This window comes from Schistocerca serialis, chromosome 6, assembly GCF_023864345.2.
Source record: "Schistocerca serialis cubense isolate TAMUIC-IGC-003099 chromosome 6, iqSchSeri2.2, whole genome shotgun sequence".
Lineage (NCBI taxonomy): Eukaryota > Metazoa > Arthropoda > Insecta > Orthoptera > Acrididae > Schistocerca > Schistocerca serialis.
In genome coordinates, this window is record NC_064643.1 from 366,759,774 (window position 1) to 366,786,795 (window position 27,022).

General features: G+C 37.3%; 1 protein-coding gene across 1 annotated transcript in view; it reads right to left on the reverse strand.

Moving 5' to 3' along the window:
• The window catches only part of LOC126483876 (uncharacterized), a 100,218-nt gene that overhangs the window by 22,465 nt on the left and 50,731 nt on the right, over positions 1-27,022 (reverse strand). Inside the window, exons 3-4 of the mRNA XM_050107124.1 lie at positions 13,348-13,463; positions 13,078-13,275 (exon numbers count right to left, since the gene is read on the reverse strand). Of these exons, the coding sequence (XP_049963081.1) occupies positions 13,078-13,275; positions 13,348-13,463 (314 nt within the window). The remainder of the gene's footprint in view (positions 1-13,077; positions 13,276-13,347; positions 13,464-27,022) is intronic.

The window sequence follows — 27,022 nt, forward strand, 5'->3', positions numbered from 1 at the left end:
ATTCACTTGTGTGTTACAGAATATGCTGCTGGGGTGATTTGCCACTGTCAAAAATAGTGTTTGCAAGTCAGAAAAAGGTTGTCCAAATTTTGTGTAGTGTCTCCAAGATCCTCATGCTGTATCATTTTAAGCAAAAAGGCACCCACTCTCACAATATCTCTTTTCAATCACAACAATCATGACTGACTATCCTTCTCAGTGTGAAATGAATTAATCATACCATCATCATAACAAAGGAAGGAAATGTGACCTACACTGTGACCGGAAAAACTTGTCACTAGTGCAAAGATGTAAAATACACAAGCACAAAAACTTTCAATGCACTTCCAAGTTATAATAAGTGTCTAGGAGTTAATAATGTACTATTTAAAAGTAAAGTAAATAATTTGTGTTCCGTAAATCAAGATGAACATTTTTTTACTATATAAATTACTGTTTGGATAACATTTCCAGAACTGTAATTTAACCTCTATTTGTGAGTATAATTAGAACTTACCATTGTGTTTTTCATTATTATTTTCTAATTTGTATTCCCAATCTTTGTGATTCTTAATTATACAAATGTAATAAAGAATTAAATGTTTTGACTCGTTCCATGTCCACGTGTTACCATGCAAAAATTGATCTATGGAATATCTGTCATAATAAATAAATATAAATATACATAAGTGATCTTTCTTTTCTTTCTCTGTTGTTCTGTGTAGGTGACCACCAACTGCTTGGCCTGAATATCTAACCACCCACTGTCATAGAGCAGAACTCAAGATTTAGTTTATTAATAGAAGCCTGCTCTGTCCTCACTATTTGGAAGATTAGACTAATATTCTAGATTCTATGATACAAAACATCGATCATCAACACACATGATGATACCTTGACCATGATCAGTTATAAAGGACTCAGTCACTTTATTTGGAAAGCAAGTCTTGGGTTTCTTGGTGCATCAGTTTAGGCAAATTCTCAAGCTTTCCATGGATGCCTCAGTCTTATTCTTCAGGAATGATCAAGTACATCACACTATCTCAGAAACAGCACAAAATGTAAATGCTATATACCACAGTTTACAAACATATGTACCCACATGACTTATTGTGTTTATTTATTTGTTTAATATAGCAAGATTAGACCATCTTGCCCTGTCTTACATCCAACCAGTTATTCTACATGACATTCATAATGTAAGCATGTCATAAGTTACATCTAACATAGAATAAAACTTTTAGAAATTACTACAGTGTCAAAGAAAAAACACAGTTTAATTCATTTGAAGTACAACAATGAAGACAAATTAAAGGAAGGCAAATGTAAATTATGTGTGCTAGCAAGAATGGACACGAGAGAAAGCGTTGGAAGAGGGAGTGAAAAAGGAATGTGATAAAAAAATTAATGAAGATAGGGGGAAAAGAAAAGGACATAGCTGAGGAGTGGAAAGAGGAACTGGTACAAGACGAAAGTATTTGCTTTAGTGTTTGACAGGGGGAAACTGGCCATGAATGTTAACTTTTAGGACATATTATGTGTGTGACAGGAAGGAAATGCTGTAGCATCTTCTTATAAGCAACAAGGCATAGAGTGCAGGGTAGCTCATTCCAGAGGCATCTGGCAGCAACAGAGGAGGAGTTTGCAAATGTTTTTGTTTTACATATGAGCACAGCTAAGACACTACATAAGTGAGACCTTGGGTTCTGATCATGATGAGACATCAAGTACACAATCTCTGATGTGATGTACTGATGTAACTGTGTAACTGGGGTACTGAGTATACATAGTGCATAGTAAGAAGTCTGGCCACAGCCAAACTAACCAGGCTTATGGAACACTTGTAATGGTACAGAGTAGCGTTGAACCTGATCTCTGAAGTTTAATTAATGACCCAACACAAAGACCGGAATTATGTAAACTTTTGTACTTAATGAAAACTGTGGTCATCTTCCAATTTCAATTTATTATTAGTCTGAAAATCTAATTCTAACAAATACTATTCCATCAGATGTCAAAATTATTATTCTGCTACCTACAACTGATTTGGTATATTCTGGAAAATATTGGGTAACTCAAAATTAACTTTAAAATGTTTAAAAAATTTCTACCAAACATTTGGCTGAACAAATTTGTCAGTCTTACATTAAAGACTCAGGAAGAATGTTAGCAGCAGAAAGAACTATGTGATGAAAATGTACATTAACCTTTTTGTATTAAGTATTTACAAAATGAAAAAAATGTACATTAACTTTTTTGTATTAGGTATTTACAAAATGCATTTCATTAATTTTTGATTTAAAATATGTATTTTAACTAGATTCTTCTTACATGAAATTTGTAATTACGTGTATTTTACGTTTACAAACCATGTATCCATCTGTCAAAAATTTACAATTGTTTACTGTAATTCCAATTATGCACTCTTCTAAACAATATTGTGTCTTACTGTTATTGTGTACATTATTTTACACCACCCAAGTGGTAGTGTCAGGCAGTAGTTGTGGCTGGGTTGTGAAGAAGTGACAAATCAGGAGTGAATTGTATGAAATCCTATGTTTTGTAGACATCAGCACACAATGTATAAATTTAATTTTGTGAAGTTATGAAAAGTTTATTGCAATGTGAAAGTTGTTACAGTGTGGTGCTAATGCAATTAATAAATTAAATAGGAATCAAATACGTGTCTCAGTTTATTTCCAAATTTTCAGACCCAGGCAATAATCAACTCAAACTCCAAGGTTATGAATTCATTGGCTTATTCTGATCAAACTCCAAAAAAATACAAATTTAATCTCTTGTAAAATTTCAGTTAACATTCACAAGTTTGTCCCAGGGATCAGTGTTGGGGCCACTTCTGTTCCCTATTTATATAAATGATATGCCCTCTAGTATTATGGGTAATTCTAAAATATTTCTGTTTGCTGATGACACTAGCTTGGTAGAAAGGATGTTGTGTGCAATATTGGCCTGGTTTCAAATAGTGCAGTTCATGACCTAAAGTTTATGTTGTTGTTGTTGTTGTTGTTGTCTTCAGTCCCGAGACTGGTTTGTTGCAGCTCTCCATGCTACTCTATCCTATGCAAGATTCTTCATCTCCCAGTACCTACTGCAACCTTCATCCTTCTGAATCTGCTTCGTGTATTCATCTCTTGGTCTCCCTCTACGATTTTTACCCTCCACACTGCCCTCCAGTACTAAATTGGTGATCCCTTGATGCCTCTGAACATGTCCTACCAACCGATCCCTTCTACTTGTCAAGTTGTGCCACAAACTCCTCTTCCCCCTAATTCTATTCAGTACGTCCTCATTAGTTATGTGATCTACCCATCTAATCTTCAGCATTCTTCTGTAGCACTACATTTCGAAAGCTTCTATTCTCTTCTTGTCCAAACTATTTATCGTCATGTTTCACTTCCATACATGGCTACACTCCATACAAATACTTTCAGAAACGACTTCCTGACACTTAAATCAATACTTGATGTTAACAAATTTCTCTTCTTCAGAAATGCTTTCCTTGCCATTGCCAGTCTACATTTTATATCCCCTCTACTTCGACCATCATCAGTTATTTTGCTCCCGAAATAGCAAAACTCCTTTACTACTTTAAGTGTCTCATTTCCTAATCTAATTCCCTCAGCATCACCTGACTTAATTCGACTACATTGCATTACCCTCATTTTGCTTTTGTTGACGTTCATCTTATACCCTTCTTTCAAGACACTGTCCATTCCGTTCAACTGCTCTTGCAAGTCCTTTGCTGTCTCTGACAGAATTAGAATGTCATCGGCGAACCTCAAAGTTATTATTTCTTCTCCATGGATTTTAATACCTACTCTGAACTTTTATTTTGTTTCGTCTACTCCTTGCTCAATATACAGATTGAATAGCATCGGGGAGAGGCTACAAACCTGTCTCACTCTCTTCCCAACAAATGTTTCCCTTTCATGTCCCTCAACTCTTTATAGCTGCCATCTGGTTTCTGTACAAATTGTAAATAGCTTTTCGCTCCCTGTATTTTACCCCTGCCACCTTCAGAATTTGAAAGAGAGTATTCCAGTCAACATTGTCAAAAGCTTTCTCTAAGTCTACAAATGCTAGAAACGTAGGTTTGCCTTTCCTTTATCTTTCTTCTATGATAAGTTGTAGGGTCAGTATTGCCTCACGTGTTCCAACATTTCTACAGAATCCAAACTGATCTTCCCTGAGGTCGGCTTCTATCAGTTTTCCCATTCGTCTGTAAAGAATTCGCATTAGTATTTTGCAGCTGATAGTTTGGTAATTTTCACATCTGTCAACGCCTGCTTTCTTTGGGATTGGAATTATTATATTCTTCTTGAAGTCTGAGGGAATTTCGCCTGTCTCATACATCTTGCTCACCAGATGGTAGAGTTTTGTCAGGACTGGCTCTCCCAAGGCTGTCACTAGTTCTAATGGAATGTTTTCTACTCCCGGGGCCTTGTTTCAGCTTAGGTCTCTCAGTGCTCTGTCAAACTCTTCACGCAGTATCAAATCTCCCATTTCATCTTCATCTACATCCTCTTCCATCTCCATAATATTGTCCTCAAGAACATCGCCCTTGTATAGACCCCCTATATACTCCTTCCACCTTTCTGCTTTCCCTTCTTTGCTTAGAACTGGGTTTCCATCTGAGCTCTTGATATTCATGCAAGTGGTTCTCTTTTGTCCAAAGTTCTCTTTAATTTTCCTGTAGGCAGTATCTATCTTACCCCTCGTGAGATAAGCCTCTACATCCTTACATTTGTCCTCTAGCCATCCCTGCTTAGCCATTTTGCACTTCCTGTCGATCTCATTTTTGAGACATTTGTATTCCTTTTTGCCTGCATCACTTACTGCATTTTTGTATTTTCTCCTTTCATCAATTAAATTCAGTATCTCTTCTGTTACCCAAGGATTTCTACTAGCCCTCGTCTTTTTACCTACTTGATCCTCTGCTGCCTTCACTACTTCATCCCTCAAAGCTACCCATTCTTCTTCTACTGTATTTCTTTCCCCCATTCTTGTCAGTTGTTCCCTTATTCTCTCCCTGAAACTCTGTACAACCTCTGGTTCTTTCAGTTTATCTAGGTCCCATCTACTTAAATTCCCACCTTTTTGCAGTTTCTTCAGTTTTAATCTACAGTTCATAACCAATAGATTGTGGTCAGAGCCCACATCTGCCCCTGGAAATGTCTTACAATTTAAAACCTGGTTCCTAAATTTCTCTCTTACCATTATATAATCTATCTGAAACTTTCCAGTATCTCCAGGCTTCTTCCATGTACACAACCTTCTTTCATGATTCTTGAACCAAGTGTTAGCTATGATTAAGTTATGCCCTGTGCAAAATTCTACCAAGCGGCTTCCTCTTTCATTTCTTAGCCCCAATCCATATTCACCTATTACGTTTCCTTCTCTTCCTTTTCCTACTGTTGAATTCCAGTCACCCATGACTATGAAATTTTCATCTCCCTGCACTACCTGAATAATTTCTTTTATCTCATCATACATTTCATCAATTTCTTCATTATCTGCAGAGCTAGTTGGCACATAAACTTGTATTACTGTAGTAGGCGTGGGCTTCGTGTCTATCTTGGCCACAATAATGCAACACTATGCTGTTTGTAGTAGCTTACCCGCACTCCAAGTTCGTAGCTTGTAGAAAATAAACCAACGCTAAGTTATGGCAAGGCTCAGTTTTTACAGTTTCTAACACACAATTCAACAAAACCTGATGTTTAATTTCACAGAATGGGCATATGATTAGTGAAACTGAATTCCTAATAGTGAACTGTCATGTAAAAACCATGTTCAGGGTCTTGTTCAAGGTTACTATTAGAACGGTATCTGAAGTGAGTGACCTTTCCACACGAAAATTAGTCTACTTTGCTTATTTTCATTCGCTTATGTCTTATGGTATTATATTTTGAGGTAACTCTTCCCCTTCTAAAAGGATATTTTTGGCTCAGAAACAGCCAGTTCGGGCAATAAGTGGTGAAGTTCAAGAACCTCTTGTCAACTCCTGTTCATGGGTCTGGGTATTTTGACATTGGTCTCTCAATATAAACATTCCTTACTGTCATTTCTTGTTAAAAATATTAGCTTATTCCCAAGAATAAGCAGCTTTCAGTCAGTTAATACCTGGCAGAAATCAAACCTGCATTTGGATCAGACTTCCTTATATCTTGTGCAGAAAGGTGTGCAGTATACTGCTGTATCCCCAATAAGCTACCATTCAAAATCAAAAATCTTAGCAGTAATCCATGTGCTTTCAAATTGAAACTGAAGAGATTCCTCATGGGTCACTCCTATTCTGCCGAGGAGTTCCTTGAAAAGGTAAGCTGATTCTTCTTGTATTGTTGACTGTGTTTACTTAAACTTATGGATTGACTTTTTTCGGCTTCATAAACATTTTATTTTTACCTGTTATTACTTTTATGTTGTAATTTCATGTACTGACGTGTTCCATGACTTTGGAGATTTGCTCCTCAATTTGGTTCTACGGAACTTGATATGTAAATAAAATAAAATCTACACACACAACATCTTCAAGATATTATGTAGTATCTGACCAGCAGTTAATGTATCTGCCCTCTGAACCACTTCTAATCGCCTTAGTGCAGAGCAAACATATATTAAATATCGTGCCTCAAATTGCCAACACAGCTCCAGTACTATTTATTTATTCATCCGTGGAACAATAAATATTGTATGGATGTCGTCAGATTACAACACATGAGCACACATTTACATTTACAATTAAACAGGTTTCACATATTTTGTGTAGTTTTTATACTAGTCATACACATATTTATAATTACATAATATTTTGGTGATAATGTCATATGTTGCTAATAATCTACATTTATGTTAAATATTCTTTTACAGTATAACAACTTTTACTTACTAAAAAGGTTTTAAGCTTTTGTCTGAAAGTGAGGGGCTCATTTATTTCTTTAATTTCTTGCGGTAATTTGTTGTACAGTTTTATCCCATTGTAAAATATACTTTTTTGCGTCTTTGCCTTGTTCTTTCTATCTACATGGAGGTGGTGACAAGCTCTTGTTTCATGGTCATGTATTAGGCTGTTTGTGTAGTACATGTTGAGATTTTTCTTAATGAACATTATGTTCTGAAAGATATACTCACAAGAAACAGTTAGAATTCCTAGCTTTCTAAATAATTCTAGACAGTGGGCCCTGTTGTTGCTATTTGTTATTATCCTTATGGCTCTTTTTTGTACTTTGAACACAGTTTGTATGTTACTGGCACTTGTTCCCCAAAACATGATCCCATAGCAGAGGACTGAGTGTAGATATCCGTAATATGTTATTTTAAGCCAGGTATTATTGCATACCGGTGCAAGGATTCTAAGAGCATAGCATGCTGTGGATAATTTCTTTGCCAAAATGTTGACATGGTTTGTGCATTTCAGTTGGCTGTCTACATTCATCCCTAAGAACTTGGTACTTGTTACACATTCTAATTCATTATTATTAACTTTTATTCTAGTAGCATTGTGTTTTTTGTTCAATTGGAAGTTAGTATAGTTAGTTTTCTTTACATTTAGGGTTACTTTATTTTTTAATGACCAGTTGTGGACATCATTGAGAGCCTCGTTTGCTCTTTCTGACACTTGTGTTGGATTTTCACCTGTTATTACTATGTTGCTGTCATCAGCAAAAAGTATTTTTTCGCCATGTCTGATACTTTGTGGGAAGTCGTTAATGTATATAAGAAACAATATTGGGCCTAATACACTTCCCTGTGGGACGCCTATATTCACATTTTCTGGGTCAGACAGGTGTTTTATAAGGGAATTGTTTGAAACTTGTGATATCTCAACTCATTGAACTCTGTTTTCCAAGTATGATTTGAACCACTTCTTTGTCACACCTCTTATTCCTATTTGCCCTAATTTCTGAAGTAAGATTTTGTGGTCAACTGTATCAAAGGCCTTGGACAAGTCTAAAAAGATACCACTTACATTTTCACCTTTGTCCAGTGCTTCTACTTTAGTGAACTGTGCTATAGCATATTGTGTGCCTTTTCCGGGCCTAAAACCAAATTGGTCATTGGAAAGAAGATTATATTTATTCAGGTAATTTAGCAGACTCTTTTTGACTAGTATTTCTATTATTTTAGAAATGATAGTTAGAGATCGGCCTGTAGTTCTCTACATTTTCCATATCTCCGTTTTTAAGGATAGGTATAACTTTTGCTTGTTTTAGGTACTCCGGAAAGTATCCAGATTCGAAAGATTCATTAATTATGTCTGTTAATGGGCCCTTTATGGAGTCTATACAATCATTAATTACGCAGACTGGGATTTCATCAAGTCCTACTGAAGTTTTATTTTTTAGTTGGTGTACTACTAGTGCCACTTCCCTTTCTGTAGTTGGCAAGAGCACCATTGAGTTTGTTGGCTGGTTCTGAGTAGGTAAATCATAAGTATCTGGAAATTTCTGCTGTAATGTTTTTCCAATACTACTGAAATATGAGTTTACAAAATCAGCTAATTTTTTAGGGTTACCTATTGGTACATCTTTGTTTTTAATATGTGAATTGAGGTCCTTTTTAGCAGAGTTAGATGTTTCCTGTTTGACGATGTTCCAGGCTGCTTTGCTCTTGTTTTCAGCTTCAAGTAATATTTTGTTGTTTGAAAGTTTTTTTGCGGCTAGCAACACCTTTCTGTAAATTTTCCTGTACTTTTTGTAGGATTGCAGAACTTCTGGGTTAGATTGATTATTTTTTATGGAGTTGAGATATCTAAGAGTTTCTGAGGATTTTTTGATACCTGTAGTCACCCACTGATTTCTCTCTGTAGTTTTAATTTGATAAAGAGTTTTGGGAAACATCTCTTCAAATCTGAGTTTAAAAATTGACATGAACTTCTGATTGCGTTGGTTTCTGCATAGACTTCCCTCCAATCTTCATATTCTAGCTGGGATTTAAACTGATGCAGGGCTGATTTGGAAAACATTCTTTTGTATGTACAAAGTTTAGGAGGAGTTTCTACATGAATGTTAGTTTTTAAGATCTGGCAGAGGTGGTCTGCTAGGCCCAGGTTTTGGACAACAATATGACATTTTTTACTATCAAAATCTGTAGCTACATGATCTATAGATGAGGAGGATTCTTTCGTTATTCTAGTTGGTCAATTAACAAGGGAGGATATTCCATAACAGCTTAGAATATTCACATATATGTTGCTAGCCTTATCAGGCTTCATCATATTAATGTTTAAGTCACCACAGATAATTACGTTTGCTTTTGGTCCAGAAACCTTGTCTAAGCTTTGATTCAGTTTTGAGAAGAATATATCAATGTCTCCACTGGGAGAGCGGTACACACATAATATGACTAATTTTTTTTGCTATGCCAGGTCCTATTATTTCAACAGCGGAAAGTTCGAAATGTTTGTCCTCACCTAGATCTAAAAGATCATATCTTACTTTAAATGACATACCTTTTTTTTACATAGATACATGAACCTCCACCATTCATTGAGATTCTGCTATAGTAACAAGCAAGGTCAAATGAGGCTAATGCAATGTGTTCAATTTGCTTCCCTTTGCACCAGTGTTCAGTGATACACAAAATTTGACTATCAAATTTTTCCAATTCTACTTCTAGCTGTTGTGCTTTGTTCTTTATGGCTTGAATGTTTTGGTGAAACACTGTTAGGCATTTGTTTTCACTTATCTTGGTGGCGCCTTTCCCTTTAGACCTGATGCTAAAAAATCCTTTAGATGAGCTGGTGGCATGGTTATTCTTCTGTTGATGACAGTGGAGGTGAGTCTGTTGCCGGTTTGACTTGGAAGTTGGTGTATCTGAAGGTATCTGCCTTATGTTAGTCTTGTAACTGAGGCCGGGTACCAAAAATCCTGCAGAGTTGAAAGTTTCCTGGTTCTTGTGCTTCTTCTGTTTGCTTCTGTTACTGCTGATGATGGTGAAGCTGGTGAAAAGTGTTTTACTGTTGAAGACTGAAGAGCGGCCAATACTGATGAAAGGTCGTTGGCTGTTGGCACATCAGGCGTTTTTTTTCTTGTTAATGATGCAGTTGCGTAGTATGTAGCTGCTTCTGCTGAAGCTGCTTTGGAAACTTCTGTCCTAGTTGAATCATTTATCTCAGCTGTTTTTGAAGAAAGTGGAGATTCTAGTGCTGGACCTGTTGTCAGTGATTCAGTTTCATTTTCTTGTTGGAAATTTTCAGTTGCTGTGTTTGGTGGCGGAAGTGGTATGGTCGTGCTATTCTTGTCCTTAACTGCCTTCACTGCATTAAGGATTTCTTGACTAATGAATGATTTTCCGAGTTTATTTCTGTGAAGCCCATGCCTTGTAAAATGACTTCTCTCTGCGGATGGTACGTCCACATATGTGGCATTTGGGAGGCTTCGGCAGATTTTCTCAAATTTCCTATTAGTAACTGTGATTTCTTTGTTGACACAGGATTCTTCTATAAGATCATGTCTTTGTGGGATACTAGCAATGAAGAAGTTAACATCTGTAATTTTCTGTAATGTACTTCTTAGAGCTCTTGTGGCGAGTTTGCCCTCGTTCCTATAAACATCATTAGCACCTCCTATTATTAGACAGTTGCTTCCCAGCTTCAAAGAATGTTTACAGTCTTTTAAAACTTCGCACAAAGGGGCACCTGGTTTCGTTATTCCACTAACCTTGAATATAGTTTGCATGTTACACAAAATGTCGGCTAAGCCCTTTCCATGACTGTCTGAAAGTATGAAAATATCTTCTTTTTTCTTCTTACCTGTATTGGTAGATATTTTGCTTGCACGATAAGTATGTTCCATGTATTTTCTGGTAATTCCTTTCTTGTTATTACAGGACTTTGTAGGCCTACTGAAATGATTTGTGGTCGCTGCATTTGATGAAAGTACTTCCTTTCTTTGGCTCTTTTCACATATTTCATATTCATCACACGTTAAAAATTCAAACTTATTTGCTTGTGGGAGACGAAAGTTGTTTTCGTTATGATTAACACGACAAAACTTTTTAGGCCTAATAAAGTTACCGTTTTGAATGGTCTATCACCCTTTGAATGGTCTATCACTTCTTCCAGCTTCTGTACACTATCTATCACTGATTCAAGCTTCTCTACATATAGTTTAGCTAACATAAGATCATATTTTAATGAAGAAGTCATGCATTCTTCTTCACATTCCGTTTGTAAACACACGATATGACGATAGTTACAGTGCACATTTCCACAGTCACAGGTCATGTTTTTTTCCTCTAAGACATTTAAACATTGACGATGGATCCATTTCTGTGACCACGAACATAATTTAACGCCATATTTCACCTTCTTACTGCATTTTACACACACAGGATTTAAAAACTCATAATTTTCCGCAGATCGGTTTATTAGTACGTCTACAAGCGCCGCCATCATGATATAACTAAAAAGACTTATGTCCAACTTATGAACATATAAGAATTATTGCAAGAACACTGAAGCCTACTATACAGTGGCTGCACATCGTAAACAATATTATCACATCTACACAACTCAGGTGACAGGAAGTCACAATTCGAGCACTGAGAAAATGACATCGTCCCAACCATGTATGAGGCCTCTCAATCCCTGGAGACTTAGAAGACCTTCTGGCAAACTAGCTTAAATATGGGACTCTGGCATTGTAATGTATGGATGAGAAGATGGACACTACAGAAGACACAATACAGAAGATACGTAACTAAGCCACAACTAATTCTCAAAGTATCACATACTCTGTAACGGCAATGAAGGTGTTCAAATTTAAGAGAGATGTGTGGATTAGATTTCACTAAGATAGCTCATTTCAAATACAGTGTACTAAGGGAGACACTGCAACACTCTTACCTGCAACTGTAGACTTCATGAACAGACTGTGGAACTCCTAGTCAAAGAATATTCTCAGAAGAAATATTCTGGAATGCTCCAAGACTTCAGCATATCTTCATTTCTTACACAGAAATTGTTTGCAGCAATTAAAATAATCAGTTTTTGCAAATATAATGTAATTGAATAGATATAAAGTCTACTCGCCAAGTAGCAGCAGGAGGACACACATATAAAGGTTCGTAAATTTGCAAGCTCTTGAAGCCAATATCCAGCTCACAAATTTAAATTTGTATGTGTGTTCTCCCGCCACCACCAAGTGAGCAGACTTTTTATCTATCCAGTCACAGTGTAGAAGCTGTTTTGCTGCACACACAAACAATAAAATCTAAATGGAAGACCAGAGTTAAACTCTGTGTCAACCTTGATGTCACTAGGTGTGGAGCACAAGCTTACTCTGGACAAGAAAGGCAAAGGAAACTGGCTTTATGCTTGTCTGAGGACTAAAAGAAAACATGAAAATCAGGCCTTAGGCTTGTGTGAGGATTAAAAGAAAACATGGAAAATCTACGTCAAAATGGCCAATTGGAGAATGGAACCTGCCTCCCCTCAAACGTAATTTCATTGTATTAACCACTTGGTGTTACAGCTGAAGCAGCAGTGGTATAGTGTTCTTCCAACGTTAAGCAACATTGCATGTTTGTATTTTGTTATGTATCTAGTCTCATCAAACACAGTTTCAAAGTAGTTATTAATTTACTGTTACATATTACAAATGTTTTCATTTCATCTGTGAATGTACGGGACACTTATTGTATTTGGGTATTGTAAAATAAACTCCAACACTATTCTAAGCAATAAGGGTAGTCTGAACATCAAAACACTTTCTTAGGCATGTACCACTGCAGGTAATTTGTCCTAGCTTCTCTCTGTCCTGTATAAGGGAACTGAAAGAATTAAACATGGAATCTGAATGAAGGTGCATTTTTCTCACATACAAATATGTTTCACAGTTAAAAAAAAAAAAAAAGAAAAAAAAAAAAAAGAAAAAAAAAAAGAGAGAGAGGGGGGGTTTATAGTCTGCAATGACCCCAGTTGCTGGTAACTGTTCAAGTTTTTGCAATAGTCCAACAGCTGATACCAAACCAAATAAATCATGTCATTAACAGCTATATTTGTGTCGTTTGTCATAAATGTCCTACAAAGTGTGAACATCATACAAAGAGACAAGTACTTTACAACTGGCTCACCTGCAGGTTGAGTTGATGAAACATTTTTTTGTGGTGGTGGTGGTAGTGGTATAGGCTGAAATGGATTATAGAGGGACCTTGGCAATGGCTGTGGCTGCTCCTGCTGTTGCTGCTGGAAGTTCTGAGGATGAGTCAAGCTTCCACTTGTTGATGGCTGTCTTGTTTCTGGTGTGACAGTGACTGTTACTTCCTCCATATCTGTCAAATGACACAAATTAGTCAAAAATGACAACTGCATAAAGGAAGCACTAAGAATATCACATCACTTACTCCCATACGGTATTGCTCCTCTTCGGCGCTTGCAGCAACAGTACAGACACCATTTACAAAGTACCACAAGAAGGCCAATTGGTATTATAATAAAATAATGCCGCTTCCTATATACTCTGAAACAAAATAATGTATTGAAATCAGCATGGACTAATAATAGCAGTGTGTTTTATACAAATTACAATAATGTTTTAAAGAGGGGATGTTAGAATGAGAGTTTTTGCTTCTAGCGAGGTATTCACTGCACTGTATAACCATTATGGGTTATAACTGTATACAGGACCTGGACTCTAACTTGGATCCATGCCTTCGGGAAAGTATTCTTCTAGTTGAGCCATCAAGGAACAACCCAGCTGACTTTATACAAGTAGTGTCACTAGGAGACAAGGTATTCAGAAGAGAGATTTGAGGTTCATTACCGACTTGTTAAGCCATCACAAGTGTTTCACGGAAATTCCCAACAAACTCTGATTATAAACACCAATAGATATTGTGCATCATGGTAAGTATTGCTATTATAATTTTAAGAACAGATATTACAAGGCAAACGAAGAAAAACAATAAATCCACCCACAAAATATTACATAATTGCACTGGGAGTAAAATTAGAGGGATTTGGGGGATGGGGATGGGTTAAACAGGTACACAGTGTTCCTTCCACTACACGCTGTTAAGTAGATTTAAGTGTAGGCACCGAAGTAAGTGTCAAATCCCTAGTGAATGAGACCAGAACTGAAACTGAGGTTAGCAAAGCAAAAGCTGAAATGCTTAACTCTGTTTTCAAAAGGTTCCTTTATGAAGGAAAACCCAGAATAAGTGACCCATAAAACTGCTATCTAATGTCCTTGACATAGATTTGTTGGAGAATCATATAACATAATCTGAGCCCACAAATAATAAGATATCTTGAACTGAATGATTTCCTCAATGCCAACCAGCATGGATTCTGAAAACATCAATCATGAGAAACCCAACTCTCACTTTTCTCTCATGACTTACTGACAGCTTTGGATCAAGGTAGTCACATAGATGAAGTATTTCTTGATTTTTGAAAAGTATTTGACTCAGTACCACATATACACTTATAGTTAAAAGTGCCATCATATGGGATATCAAATGAAATTTGTTACTGGATTGAGGTCTTTTTGGTAGGGATGACGCAGTGTGTTATCGTGGGTGGAGGGTCATCATCAGATGTGGAAGTAACTTAAGGTGGAGGACCCTTGCTGTTAATGTTGCATATTAATGAGGTTGTAGATAATATTAACAGTAGCCTCAGGCTTTTTGCAGATGATATAGTTATCTATATTGTAGTACTGTGTCAAAGAAGCTACATTAACGTTCTGTCAGATCTCAATATAATTTCAAAGTAGTGCAGATATTATTGACTTGCTTTAAATTATCAGAAATGTACAATTGTGTACTTCATCACAAAATGAAAAAAATATATTACCCTATGACTGTAATATCAGTGAATCACTGTTGGAATTGGCCAACTCATACAAATACCAGGATGCCACACTTTCTTGGGATATGGAATGGAATGATCACAGAGGCACAGTCATGGATAAAGCAGGTGACAGACTCCGGTTTATTGGCAGAATTGCACTGGGAAAGTGCAATCAGTCTACAAAGGAGATTGCTTACAAATCACTCATGCAACCAGTTCTGGAATACAGCTCAAGTGTGTGGGACCAATACCAAGTAAGATTAACAGGGGACACTGAACATATACAAAGAAGGGCATCAAATGATCACAGATTTTTTTTGATCCATGGGGGAGTGTCACAGATATACTGAAGGAACTGAACTGTAAGACTCTTGAAGATAGACGTAAGCTATCTCAAGAAAATGTATTAACAAAGTTTAAAGAACCAGCTTTAAATGGTGACTATTGGAATATACTGCAACTGGCCATGTATCATTCACATAGGTGTCGTGAAGATAACATCAGAATAATTATTGCAAGCACAGAGGCATCTGAACAATCATTTTTTCTGTACTCCATATGTAAACCGGACAAGAAGAAACCCTAATATCTGGTACAATGGGATGCAGCCTCTACTATGCAATTCACAGTGGTTTGCAAAGTGTAGATGTAGATACATTCATTAGCACCTTGATTGTTCCTTCCACTACACATATTGAGGTAGGTTTTATGTGTAGATATGTTCATTAGCGTGTTGATGCTGTGAAAAATTTGATTACTGTGTAAATTCCTCTACCTTAGGCTAGCTAATCTTGCAGTGAGCAGGACAGCCTATGTGGAGACTGAAATCAAAAGAGACTGGTAGGAGTGGATTTAGATTATGAGGGGCACACACTTTTATTTTATCTTCTTTATTACAAGTTCCAAGATGCCTTGATGTGAGCATACTGCTAGGATACAGAAAAAGTCAAAAAATAACAGTAAGAATCACATGTAATTAGTTTTGAAGCTTGCAGTCCAATACACAAATAAACAGTCCCATGAATAGTAAGATACCAGTGCTCAGATACTGTGTTCATATAGTAACATTTAAGTCCATCACAAAGCACAGGTATTACCTTATTTTAAGGACTATAATATGCCATGGACTATAAAACACATATTAATTTTCAAGCATTTTTAAATAACATTTTTACCATTTTATTATTAGATTGCAAAGCCAGATTAAAGAAAGAATATCTTGGTTCATAAAACCTATCTGACCTTTAAAATCCCCAAAAAACTATCTTCTTCTACTTCTTCTTCTTCTCCTCCTTCCTCTTCTTCTTCTCCTTCCTCTTCATTACCATCGTTGTCTTCTTCATATATGAGATGGTCTTCACTGCCATCGAGAGCATTACATATGTCACACTTCTTGGAAGATTTAACAATAATGTCTACTCTCAATCTACACCACGACTGACCACCACTGACACATTTGTCTGATTGTAGATCATTTTAAAGTTCCCTCCAGCAGGAATTAATGTTGAGTTTGATCCATCACCCATTTGTTCCATTCCTTCTCATATACAATTTAAACAGCTTATCAAGAAATCAAGAGGATGGAATTGTGAAGTGTCCTCCCAGAATGGCAAGCTCTGTTTTTCCCTGTCTCAATTCCTCTTTCGCAGAAATTTTCAAATGGCTACTAAACTGCTCTAGCACAAGAAGAGAACTGTTCTTCAATAAAGCACCTTTCCTTCTCTTCCACATTTTGTCAATCTATAATTTCATACCAGCCATGTCCCTCCAACTCTTGCCATGTATGTGAACAACACCTGGCAGTATTTCAGAAGGTTTTGGCATTGTTTTGCACTTGAAAGTGGTCACTGGATTAAGTTTGGTACTGTAAGCACTACATGAAAGGACAGCGGTGTAGTGCATTTTTTCATGTCCACTTGTTTTCGTAGTTACAGTTCTAGCATCTTTCATGGCAACACATCTGTTAGTTGCCACATCAAATGTCAGAGGGGTTTCACCCATATCTGCTATTTGGGTTAGTTCTACACTGGTTTTCTTTCGATGCTGACTAATCAAGTGATGGAAAGATAATATTTTCTCTTCATACTCTTGTGGCATTTTCTGAGATATTTTCGTTTTGGTTCACATGCTAAGTCTCTGATGCTTCATGTATCTGTAGCAACAGCTCTACCCTTGTCAAGTTCCACAATAGTGCTAGGTTACAAGCATATGTTTGAATCATTTTTTTATTAATTACAATGTCATTTTGATGGTGTCCTTGAATCCATTTCAGTATCTCATGTTCTGGTTTTGGCCTTTTTGCATTTGCTCCTCTTTTTGCACATTTAGTCTTCCTGACTATCAGCCCACCAACTGCAAATGGTTCTTTCTATTGGTGGAGGACTGAAATGCTGCTCAGCTGTTCTGTTTCCACATTGTCTTGCGTATGCTGTTAGTTTCAATTTAGAGTTCACATCATATGAATATTTTTTATTTTTTTCTATTATGAAACTAACTACTAACAAAGATATTGTAGTGTTACTGATAACACAAATCACTTTCAGTTCAAGTATACTGGCACCATAGACTGCAATGATATATCATCACAGGCTAGACAGTGTTCTGGCTTTGTAATGGTGGGGTGGGAGAGAGACCGTGTTAGCAAACTTGTGAATTGTCAGAACTCATGTTCGTCACATCAGTGCACTGCTGTATTCTTCAGTTAACTTAATATCCTCATGTAGTCATCTCTTTTAAGGGTCTGCAGAACAGTAGCTCCTCTTTTACAGAGTGCTCATTAATATAATGGACAAAAAGTAAATTGATGACATCAGTCGATTCATCAAGATGAATCGCAAAAGAAGAACACGCATGAACTCTTTCCAAACTTTCATTTTTGACAGAATTTGACATATTTTTAATCTATCAGTTGATCATATTGTCAGACAATGGTACCATATTGACTTTTTTTGTCAAAGATTCTCCAAGAATGCACTGTACTACACCAATATACATGGCTACACTAAATCTTCAGCTACCAAATGAGGCTTGACAGTTTTGGCAATTCTGTAACTAACATGATAGGCACTTCAAGAGCATTCTTATTGTCACTGTTTGCAAAGGATACAAAAGTAGTTTAATCATTTTTCCATGTGTTAGTTTTCCATGTGAAAAAATTCAGCAGAATTGTTTACATGGGTGGGGTGTTTAGTTTTTAAATGGCGTTTTGGTATAGAAGGTTTCTGAATACTGTTAGCAAGAATGTCTCCACTAATAACACACTGTTTTCATGGACACTTCTTGACACTTACCTAATGTAATTATCACCTGTCTCCCTTTCAAACTTCCGCTTTTCAAACAGTTCTCTTTTCAACCAGTTATCTAATTTAATGTGAACAGAAGTGATTTCGATACACTGACAACTTACTGCATTTGCCACAAGGAGAGAATAAGTAGGCTATTGTTGTAAAACAAAGGCCTGACTGCCATGTAGACATTCCTCAGTGGGTTGCAGTACTGTTGTTAGTATTGTTAGAACACAAAGAAGATGGCAGACTAAATTTTCATTGTAATGAAATCAAATGCATTCCCAATGTGGTTACATAACTGTAAATCAGGCAGTCAAGGTAAATATTAATTTATTATGTAAATAATGTGATAATTTCTGGAAGTTACACATACACTATGTGATCAAATGTATCCGGACACCCCCAAAAACATAGGTTTTTCATATTAAGGCATTGTGCTGCCACCTACTGCCAGGTACTCCATATCAGCAACATCAGTAGTCATTAGACATCATGAGAGAACAGAATGAGGTGCTCCGTGGAACTCACGGACTTCAAACATGGCCATGTGATTGGGTGTCACTAGTGTCATACGTCTGTATGTGAGATTTCCACACTCCTAAACATCCCCAGGTCCACGGTTTCTGATATAGTTAAATGGAAACATGAAGGGACTCATGCCACACAATATCATACAGGCAGACCTTGTCTACTGACTGACAGAGACCCCTGACAGTTGAAGAGGGTCATAATGTGCATTAGGCAGACATCTATCCAGACCATCACACAGGAATTACAAACTGCATCACAATCCACTGCAAGTACTATATGACAGCTAGTCGGGAGGTGAGAAAACTTGGATTTCATGGTCGAGTGGCTGCTCATAAGCCACACATCATGCCAGTAAATGTCAAACGACGCCTAGCTTGTTGTAAGGAGCATAAACATCGGAAGACTGAACAGTGGAAAAACGTTGTGTGGACTGACAAATGATGGTATGGGTATGGTGAATACCCAGTGAACGTCATCTGCCAGTGTGTGTAGTGCCATCAGTAAAATTTGGAGGCAGTGGTGTTATGGTGTGGTTGTGTTTTTCATGGAGGGTGCTTGCACCCCTTGTTGTTTTGCTTGGCACTATCATAGCACAGGCTTACACTGAAGTTTTAAGCACCTTCTTCCTTCCAACTGTTGAAAAACAATTCAGGGAAGGCGACTGCATCTTTCAACATGATCGAGCACCTGTTCATAATGCACAGCCTGTGGTGGGGTGGTTACACAACAATAACATCCCTGTAATGGACTGGCCTGCACAGAGTCCTGACCTGAATCCTATAGAGCACCTTTGGGATGTTTTGGAACGCTAACTTCGTGCCAGGCCTCACCGACCAACATTGATGCCTCTCCTCAGTGCAGCACTCTATGAAGAATGGGCTGCCATTCCCCAAGAAATCTTCCAGCACCTGAGAGCTGAAGCTGTCATCAAGGCTAAGGGTGGGTCAACACCATATTGAATTCCAGCATTTTCAATGGAGGTTGCAATGAGCTTGTAAGTCATTTGCAGCCAGGTGTCCGGATACTTTTGATCACATAGTGTATGTAAGAAAGGGCATTATAGGATTAATTTAATTCTAAACCAATAATATTAATAATAATGATGATGATAATAGTTATTATTATTATTATTATTATTAGTAGTAGTAGTAGTAGTAGTAGTATTATCATCCTTACAAACCTAGGAAAGAGTAATACGCCACCTCAAAACCCACCATTATTGAAAAGAGTTCTGGTGAACTCCTGAAACAGTTTGCAAACTCCCTGGGGTTTCACTAACCACAGAGTGGAAAATGATGAACTAGATTATAACATTTTAGATATTAACAAAAAAGATAGAAAAAATGAAAAATATCAAGGTACAATAGGCAGGGAAGTAAATTTGTTCAACCTAAAGCTGCAGAACTTGAAAGTGACAAAAAATAGGTACTACTTTATGAGAGGGAAGTTTTAATGTGTGGGGGAGTCTTAAATTTAGCCAAGAATCTTCTAGAAAGTAAAATTTTCTGATCAGAATTATTATAAACTAACATGTTTCTTTAACAAATGCATACATTTCAGAAGCAGAAAAAATGAGGCTACTACACTGTAACAATGGATTCTGAAAATAATTACATCTTAAAAGTGGAACATTCTATCTTACATGGACTACTGATGAAATGAGATTAGAAAAGGAAAAAAAAATATAGCTGTCAGGAGTTGTAAGATAAAAGGTATGATAATCCCACCTTCCCTTGTTACAAGGCATCATTAAATTTTATTGTAATGCCCATTTTCTTATACAAAATTGAGGTCAACAGCTATCGTATTGTTGGCTAATATCTCAGATAACAACATATCCAGCGTCAGCCCATATGGCAGGCCAGCTACAGAAACCTACTATATTATGGTATGAGACTCCACCAGGAGTACTCTACAGCTACACTGGGGAGGGTTGTTGTCAGACAAATTCATTTGAGAATTTGGTGTGGCTGATGCAAATGCAACACAAGATGTTTGCTTCTTTATAAGAGACTGGGAGTGAAGTTTGCCATCCTTTAATAATCTCTTGAATTTCCCACAGTTTGGTGGGGCATGTGGTACTTTTCCACTCATTTTCTCATTCTTTCATAATACAATGTTGCACATAGCTCCCTAGGTCAGTGTCTGGGGTTCTCAGACCTAATGAAGCCATTTTGATTCCCTCCTTAGACAGTCTGTTAGTGAGTTCACTACTTGGTGTACTATGTGGCTCAGTATCCGAAGGAAAGTAACATAAAGTTACATGTCTATGGAGCTTATATAGTAGACCATAGATATTGATAACTACTGTGTTTCATGAATAGCATTGCTCTATTGCTAACAGTCTACTCAAGAAATCACTGTGCATGAGGAAGTTCTGGGTTGGAAAGTTCTGACTCTGGCTGTCAGCTCTGGTTAATGTGCTGCATGCATTTGGTAGAGAGGACTGCTCAGGACTACCCACAGATACACTGGGGTAGATAACATCACCACTGACCTTGGAGCCATTTGTGGACCCAATTCCAAAACAGATAATCATGTTGGGCTTAGTAAAATATGGTTGAGTAAGTGGTAGGATCAGCATTACCCTTGGGACCATGAGTTATGTCCAGTCAGGGTACATACTATGCAGGAGCTTGAAATGTGATTTTGTGTGTACAGGCAAATGGGAGAAATTGGAAGTTCACTGCTTAAATATACAAGTTGCATCTTGGCCAGTTTACTGTGTCAGGGCCAATTCATGAGCAGTCAGATCCTTTAGTTTTGGAACAGAGTTGGGTAACAAAGGGAGTTCACACTCTTGGTTCATCAGATTGCATAGCTGCCCACACATTGCTGATGTTGAGGCAGGATGGGAAATTCTTCAAGGAGACAACTGACTGGACTTTCACAAAGAACTCCAGTGCTTGTCTTACTTCATGTTGGAGTATGGAGTCTAGTAACTGAAGGATAGATGAGGCTGCTAAGAAATATGTCCACTTGGACCTGAAACAGTTAAAGTGAGAAAAAGTTTTCTATACAGTTGGGCAGCCTGACCCAAAAGCCTCATTTATGTAATGGGGATAAAATGTGATAATGCTATGTTGTACTGTATATCTTTTGCAGTTTCTAGGTGCAGATGATGATCACTACTGGACAAGCCTTCTCGGAAAACACAATGGAATTAAGAAAGAAGTTTAGCTGATTACAAGCACCAAAAGTGGCTTATTAACCATTATTTCCAACATTTTACTTAAGCTGGCTATAGGACATACTGAACTTTAATTACATGTGTTTTGCGCTCTTTTCCTTGTTTGAATGCTTCCCCACTATGCTTCTTGCCACATTTGATTAAAAATCTCAAGGAAATCTTTTCTACTGTTAACACTGAGGTGTTGGAGCATCTGATTATGTATTTTGCACTTCCTGAAAAAAGATCCTGAAATAAAGGTAAGGCTCTGTCAAGTTCCCACTTGTTAAAGAAAAATTAATGAGTTTATAGGTGCTGGGAGTGGAAGGAGAATTTGCTGCATTCTGCCAGATGTCAGTGATTTACATAGGTAAGATGGTAGTTTTCGAAAGCAAAGTACTCTGCACTGTGTGCTGCTAGAAGTTCTGTAATATTCTGGGGGTCAGTGTTAAGCCTCTTTTAGCAGAGATGCCAGAGATTCTCGTAAGCTGAAGACGTCCACTAATGTGGTGGAGCTTAGTCCATACTTCAATGAATGGAGTGTAGCCTTGTACAAGTGACATATTGCTCCCAACATTCCTTTTTTTCATTTTTTAATGAAAATTATGCATTCGCCTGAAGTAACCTGAAATAAAATTAAGTTGGTCATTGACGATAGTGTTTATGACATTGGAGCACTTTTCTACCATCTCTAATGGTCTCTGCTGTTTCTTCAGACCTCTGTGGCACAGCCTTCCAGTGCTGAGAACCTAAAGGGAAGGAAATTGTTGCATCTGTAGCATGTATGATAATAGCAGTTGTATCTTGAATCATACGACTGATTGCTTTGTCCTGGTTCATGTTGAGTGGTGCTTCAGAAGCTTGCACTTACGAATTGGCTTATATAAGTGACCAAAATGGAACACATTCATTATGTATTCAGTATGGTAGGAATATGACAATTGGTAAATGGTTGTTATACAGAGGTCTCCACAAACATTCCACTGCATCCTAGGGACAAAGCTAGGGCTCCATGCTGTGAAATATACTACTGAGAAGGTTCCATGGGCCAGTACTGAAATACATTTCAACTTCTGTCTTTAGAGCATTACAAATTCAGTTTTTTCTATGCTCGGGCCAATGAAACATGTCTTTTGACAGCTTGCACACAGTTGGTTATACTGCAATTGTGAGATTGCAATAGCTGCCACTGCATATGCTCACGGCTGATAATCTGAAGTATTTTTTGAAAATCTGGATTTCAGTCACCTTGTATATAAGGCATAGCATAACAAAATATACAAAAGTATAACAAAGAACATGTTTCTCATACTGGAGAAAACAACTACAGAAAAAAACACTTGATGGCATATAAAACTGTAAAATAAATAAAGAACAATCATACTTAATGACATTGTATACGAGAAGTCATTCTGAACTATTACTGTAACAGCTGCATGTAAAACATTATTGTATAATGTAAACCTCAGCATACCAAAGAGCATGCTATTGACACGTCTAGAACAAAATAAAGAAACAGTTGCATACTCTCGTGCAGAGTCAAAAAATTAATTCTGGATACATTTATGCACACCAAGCTACAATGTCAATAGCACAATTACATACAGTTCTCCGTAATTATTATCATTCAAATCAGTGTCAAAACTATCATAATGATCATGATCATGATCATCATCATCATCAGAAGAAGAAGAAGCAATCATTAACTATTCATTTTCATTCATAACTTTATCTTATAGTCTGTGCTTCTCTAATAACCTTACCAACGTGTTTTACTTTATTCCTTGATGAGCTGGCATCTACAGTGACAAGACCTATGCAAGTCTTAACATCAGTCTAAACCAATTCAGTTGAGTTGAAATGACAGGGATAAGATGGTAGACTAATTACTATATGATCCTGTACCCTTAATCTACAACATATGTTGGCATCAAAGGCTTATTTTGCTTAACAAGTGAATATAGCAAGCAGCTTTGTCAAACTCATGACTTCAGCAATATCTCTAACCAGTACCCACTGCACCACACTTTCTTAGCGGTCACTAGTTGCTGCAGTCTTGCTAATATTACTGAATGGTAAGGTGTATTAGCTATTACAAAAACTGTCAGAACACTAAACTGAAGCAACATATTTTTAGGTCACTGCAGAAATAGTGGTTGGTCGATATCCTCATAGAAGTCACAGGTTTTTCTTGATCATAAAGCTTAACATCCTTCATGCACAAAACCATTTGAAGATCCGGCATGGGCCACAATTAATTTGGCTCCTCTTCCCATTGCCTGATGACTGCTGCCAGGTGGAGTAGAATCTATCCAGCATTTATCAACTACTTCTCCATTGTTGACCCATGTTTCATCTAACCATACACTTAATTGGATATCCTTTCCTATAATTTTGTTTAAGAAGATACTAAAAGCCACAACAACATGAGCTTTTTTGAGCAACACCTTTTACCCACCTAAGTTTTTAAAGTGGAAGCCCATACTTTTTAACGTCATCAAAAAAGTGATGTTTTTTTCCCCCTGAGGAAAGTTCACATTCCTTTAAAGAAATTAGCGACTTTGCTATTGTGCAGTATTCTTTCCTATTATAATATCCATAAATGTGCAGACTAACTGGATCAGCTCGGAATGAATTTAGATCTGTAACAGGGTGAGACTGGTTATTTTATTTCCAGGGATACCTAAAACTAACAGTTTCCTCCTTAGCAACTTTGATCCACACGGTTTACTTCAGTATCTTGCAAGTCTTGAAGAAGCATGCCTTTCCTTATTACAGTTCTTTAATTGAGTACAAAAGTTTTTGAGGTACACTCTAGAGCTGTATCAGCAGGAACTTATGGATACCCCCCGAACAGAAAAATTCTTTTCCTTGCTCATAAAACTCACATATCCTTTGCAGAAATTCTAAAGTCTGACTATTTAACGGGATTCCAAATCCCAACAGATTGTCACATGGTGAATGATGTCTCTTTGGTGACATTTTTTTTAATAAACAAAAATTGTAGTCAAAGTGAGATAGCAACACAATTATATAGAAGTAGGTGGTCACACACTTAAGTGGTGTGCATGTAAAAAATTTGGTTTCATTAGGGGTGACATAAAACAAACATGACAAGTATTACGTGAAGAAGCAACAGTGATTGATTTCCGAGCATATAAATTCTGCTAGGCAGAGTCAGAAGCAGAAACAATGGCCAAGTGTAGCAGTCACCACTGTGTTGCCAGTTACCAGGATAGGAGACAGGTGGAGTGTGAAGCACGGGACTGACAGAAAGAGTACAATGGCACTGGCACAATATATTCTCTGTCTCTCTGTGCAGAATGCATCTCACTGTTGTCTTCTTATGTGCACCTCACTATAGCACACAATGTTTACATAGAAGCCCGTAACATGTTAATGTCCAATTCGGAACAAGCTACTGTTGCTATGCTGTATTTGGTTCAGAAGACACAGTGCATTGTGTTCCTCATTAGCTTGTCAGACGTACTGCCAATTTTAAGGCATTTGTGGAGTGACCTTGAAGTGACACGTTTCATTGCCCTGGTATCATAGTTGCCCTCTACTGTTCTTAGTGGTTTTACCCTAAAATGGGTTAAGAGCATTAAAATCCCCAATAATATGAACTGGGGGTGGGGGTTGGGGTGGGTGGAGATAATTGTTCCATAAGGCTTGTTATCTCTTGGAGAAGATTTGGGGGTAGGGGGTAAATATTACATACTGGTACCATGGCAGACAATTGGGCTCAGATGACTACTTCTTCCAGCATGGTCTTTAGTGGCATTAATATGCTGAAGGTGTCTTTCAGTACGAAGACATAACCAGATGCCCTCTTGATAACTACTTGGTTTTCGCAAATGGGGTGGTAACTTTTGATGTTACGAAGGTGATGGGGGCCCAGAGTGGTTATAACAGCTGGATCATATATTGGTTTAGGTTTATTATTTTTCTTTTTGTCTCTGTAGGTTTAGGCTGTTGTTGGAATTTTTCAGTTTTAGTTTCTGGAAATGATGATGATCACACTGCTCCGCAACCTGATGCTTGTCGCTCTTTCAAACACTGGCTAATGGCAGCTCTCTAACTGAGTACTAGTAGAACCTTGGTTAGTGTCCCCCACCTTTGGTACCACCTGAGAAAGTCTCGGTTTCTCTGGCTGCATCAGTGTGGAGGTCTCTGCTGGTGCCATAGGTTGGAAGCTTCTCTGTCAGGTGGGAGAGAGAGAAGGCTCAAGGCAGGAAGCTGGGAGAACCAGTCCCATGTTAATTTTCCAGTAGTGAACACAGTTTAGCAGGAAATTAAGCTAGTGCTAACAAAACAGGTATTTTGTGTGAAATTAAGTGTGAAATAAAAACAGGGGTTTTATATAATTGTCCCATGTTCACACCAAATGATGAAGTTCAACCCATTGTATTCTTAAGGTCTTTTCAAAATACAGCACTAAAGTCTTAGGATAGTCAGAAAAGTGTTCGACCTATGGTGAGTCACCTAGTGGAAGGTCCTGCCCAATGGGGTATGATGAATTTAGAGGTCTTTACCTCAACTGAAATATCTCTAAACTAAGTATTTAGTTGAACTGTTTAATGAATTTGATTTGATAAAAGTACTCACCAGTCACTAGAGTGAGGGAGAGACTGGCCAGGAAAGAGTTCTACAGTACTCACTAGTTACTGCAGTTTCTAAATGACACATAATTTATCCAATTCTGGAGAAAATTAAAACCTAAAAGACAAATTTTTGTACATGCTGAGGTGAAACAAGCGCTGTCTCATTGTAAGAGGTACAGAGGTGAGTGAGAGTACTGGGGCTTACCCCGTTCACTACTACCAGTGCCACTTCGTCAGAACACACCTGTGCTTAACATACAAAGGATTGCACCATAATCTAAGAGTGAAATTAAAAATTAAAATATCTTTTCCACATGTCAGAAGTGTATGCTTCAGTATATTAATATTAACATAGTAAAGTCTCAGAATGATCAAACGAATATATTAGGCAAAACATGTTACCTTAAGAAAATGATAAGTGGCACTAAATACGAGGCCAGTTCAATAAGTAATGCAACACATTTTTTTTCTGAAACAGGTGTTGTTTTATTCAGCATTGAAATACACCAGGTTATTCCCCAATCTTTTAGCTACACAACACAATTTTTCAATCTAATCTCCATTCAATGCTACGGCCTTACGCCACCTTGAAATGAGGGCCTGTATGCCTGCACGGTACCATTCCACTGGTCGA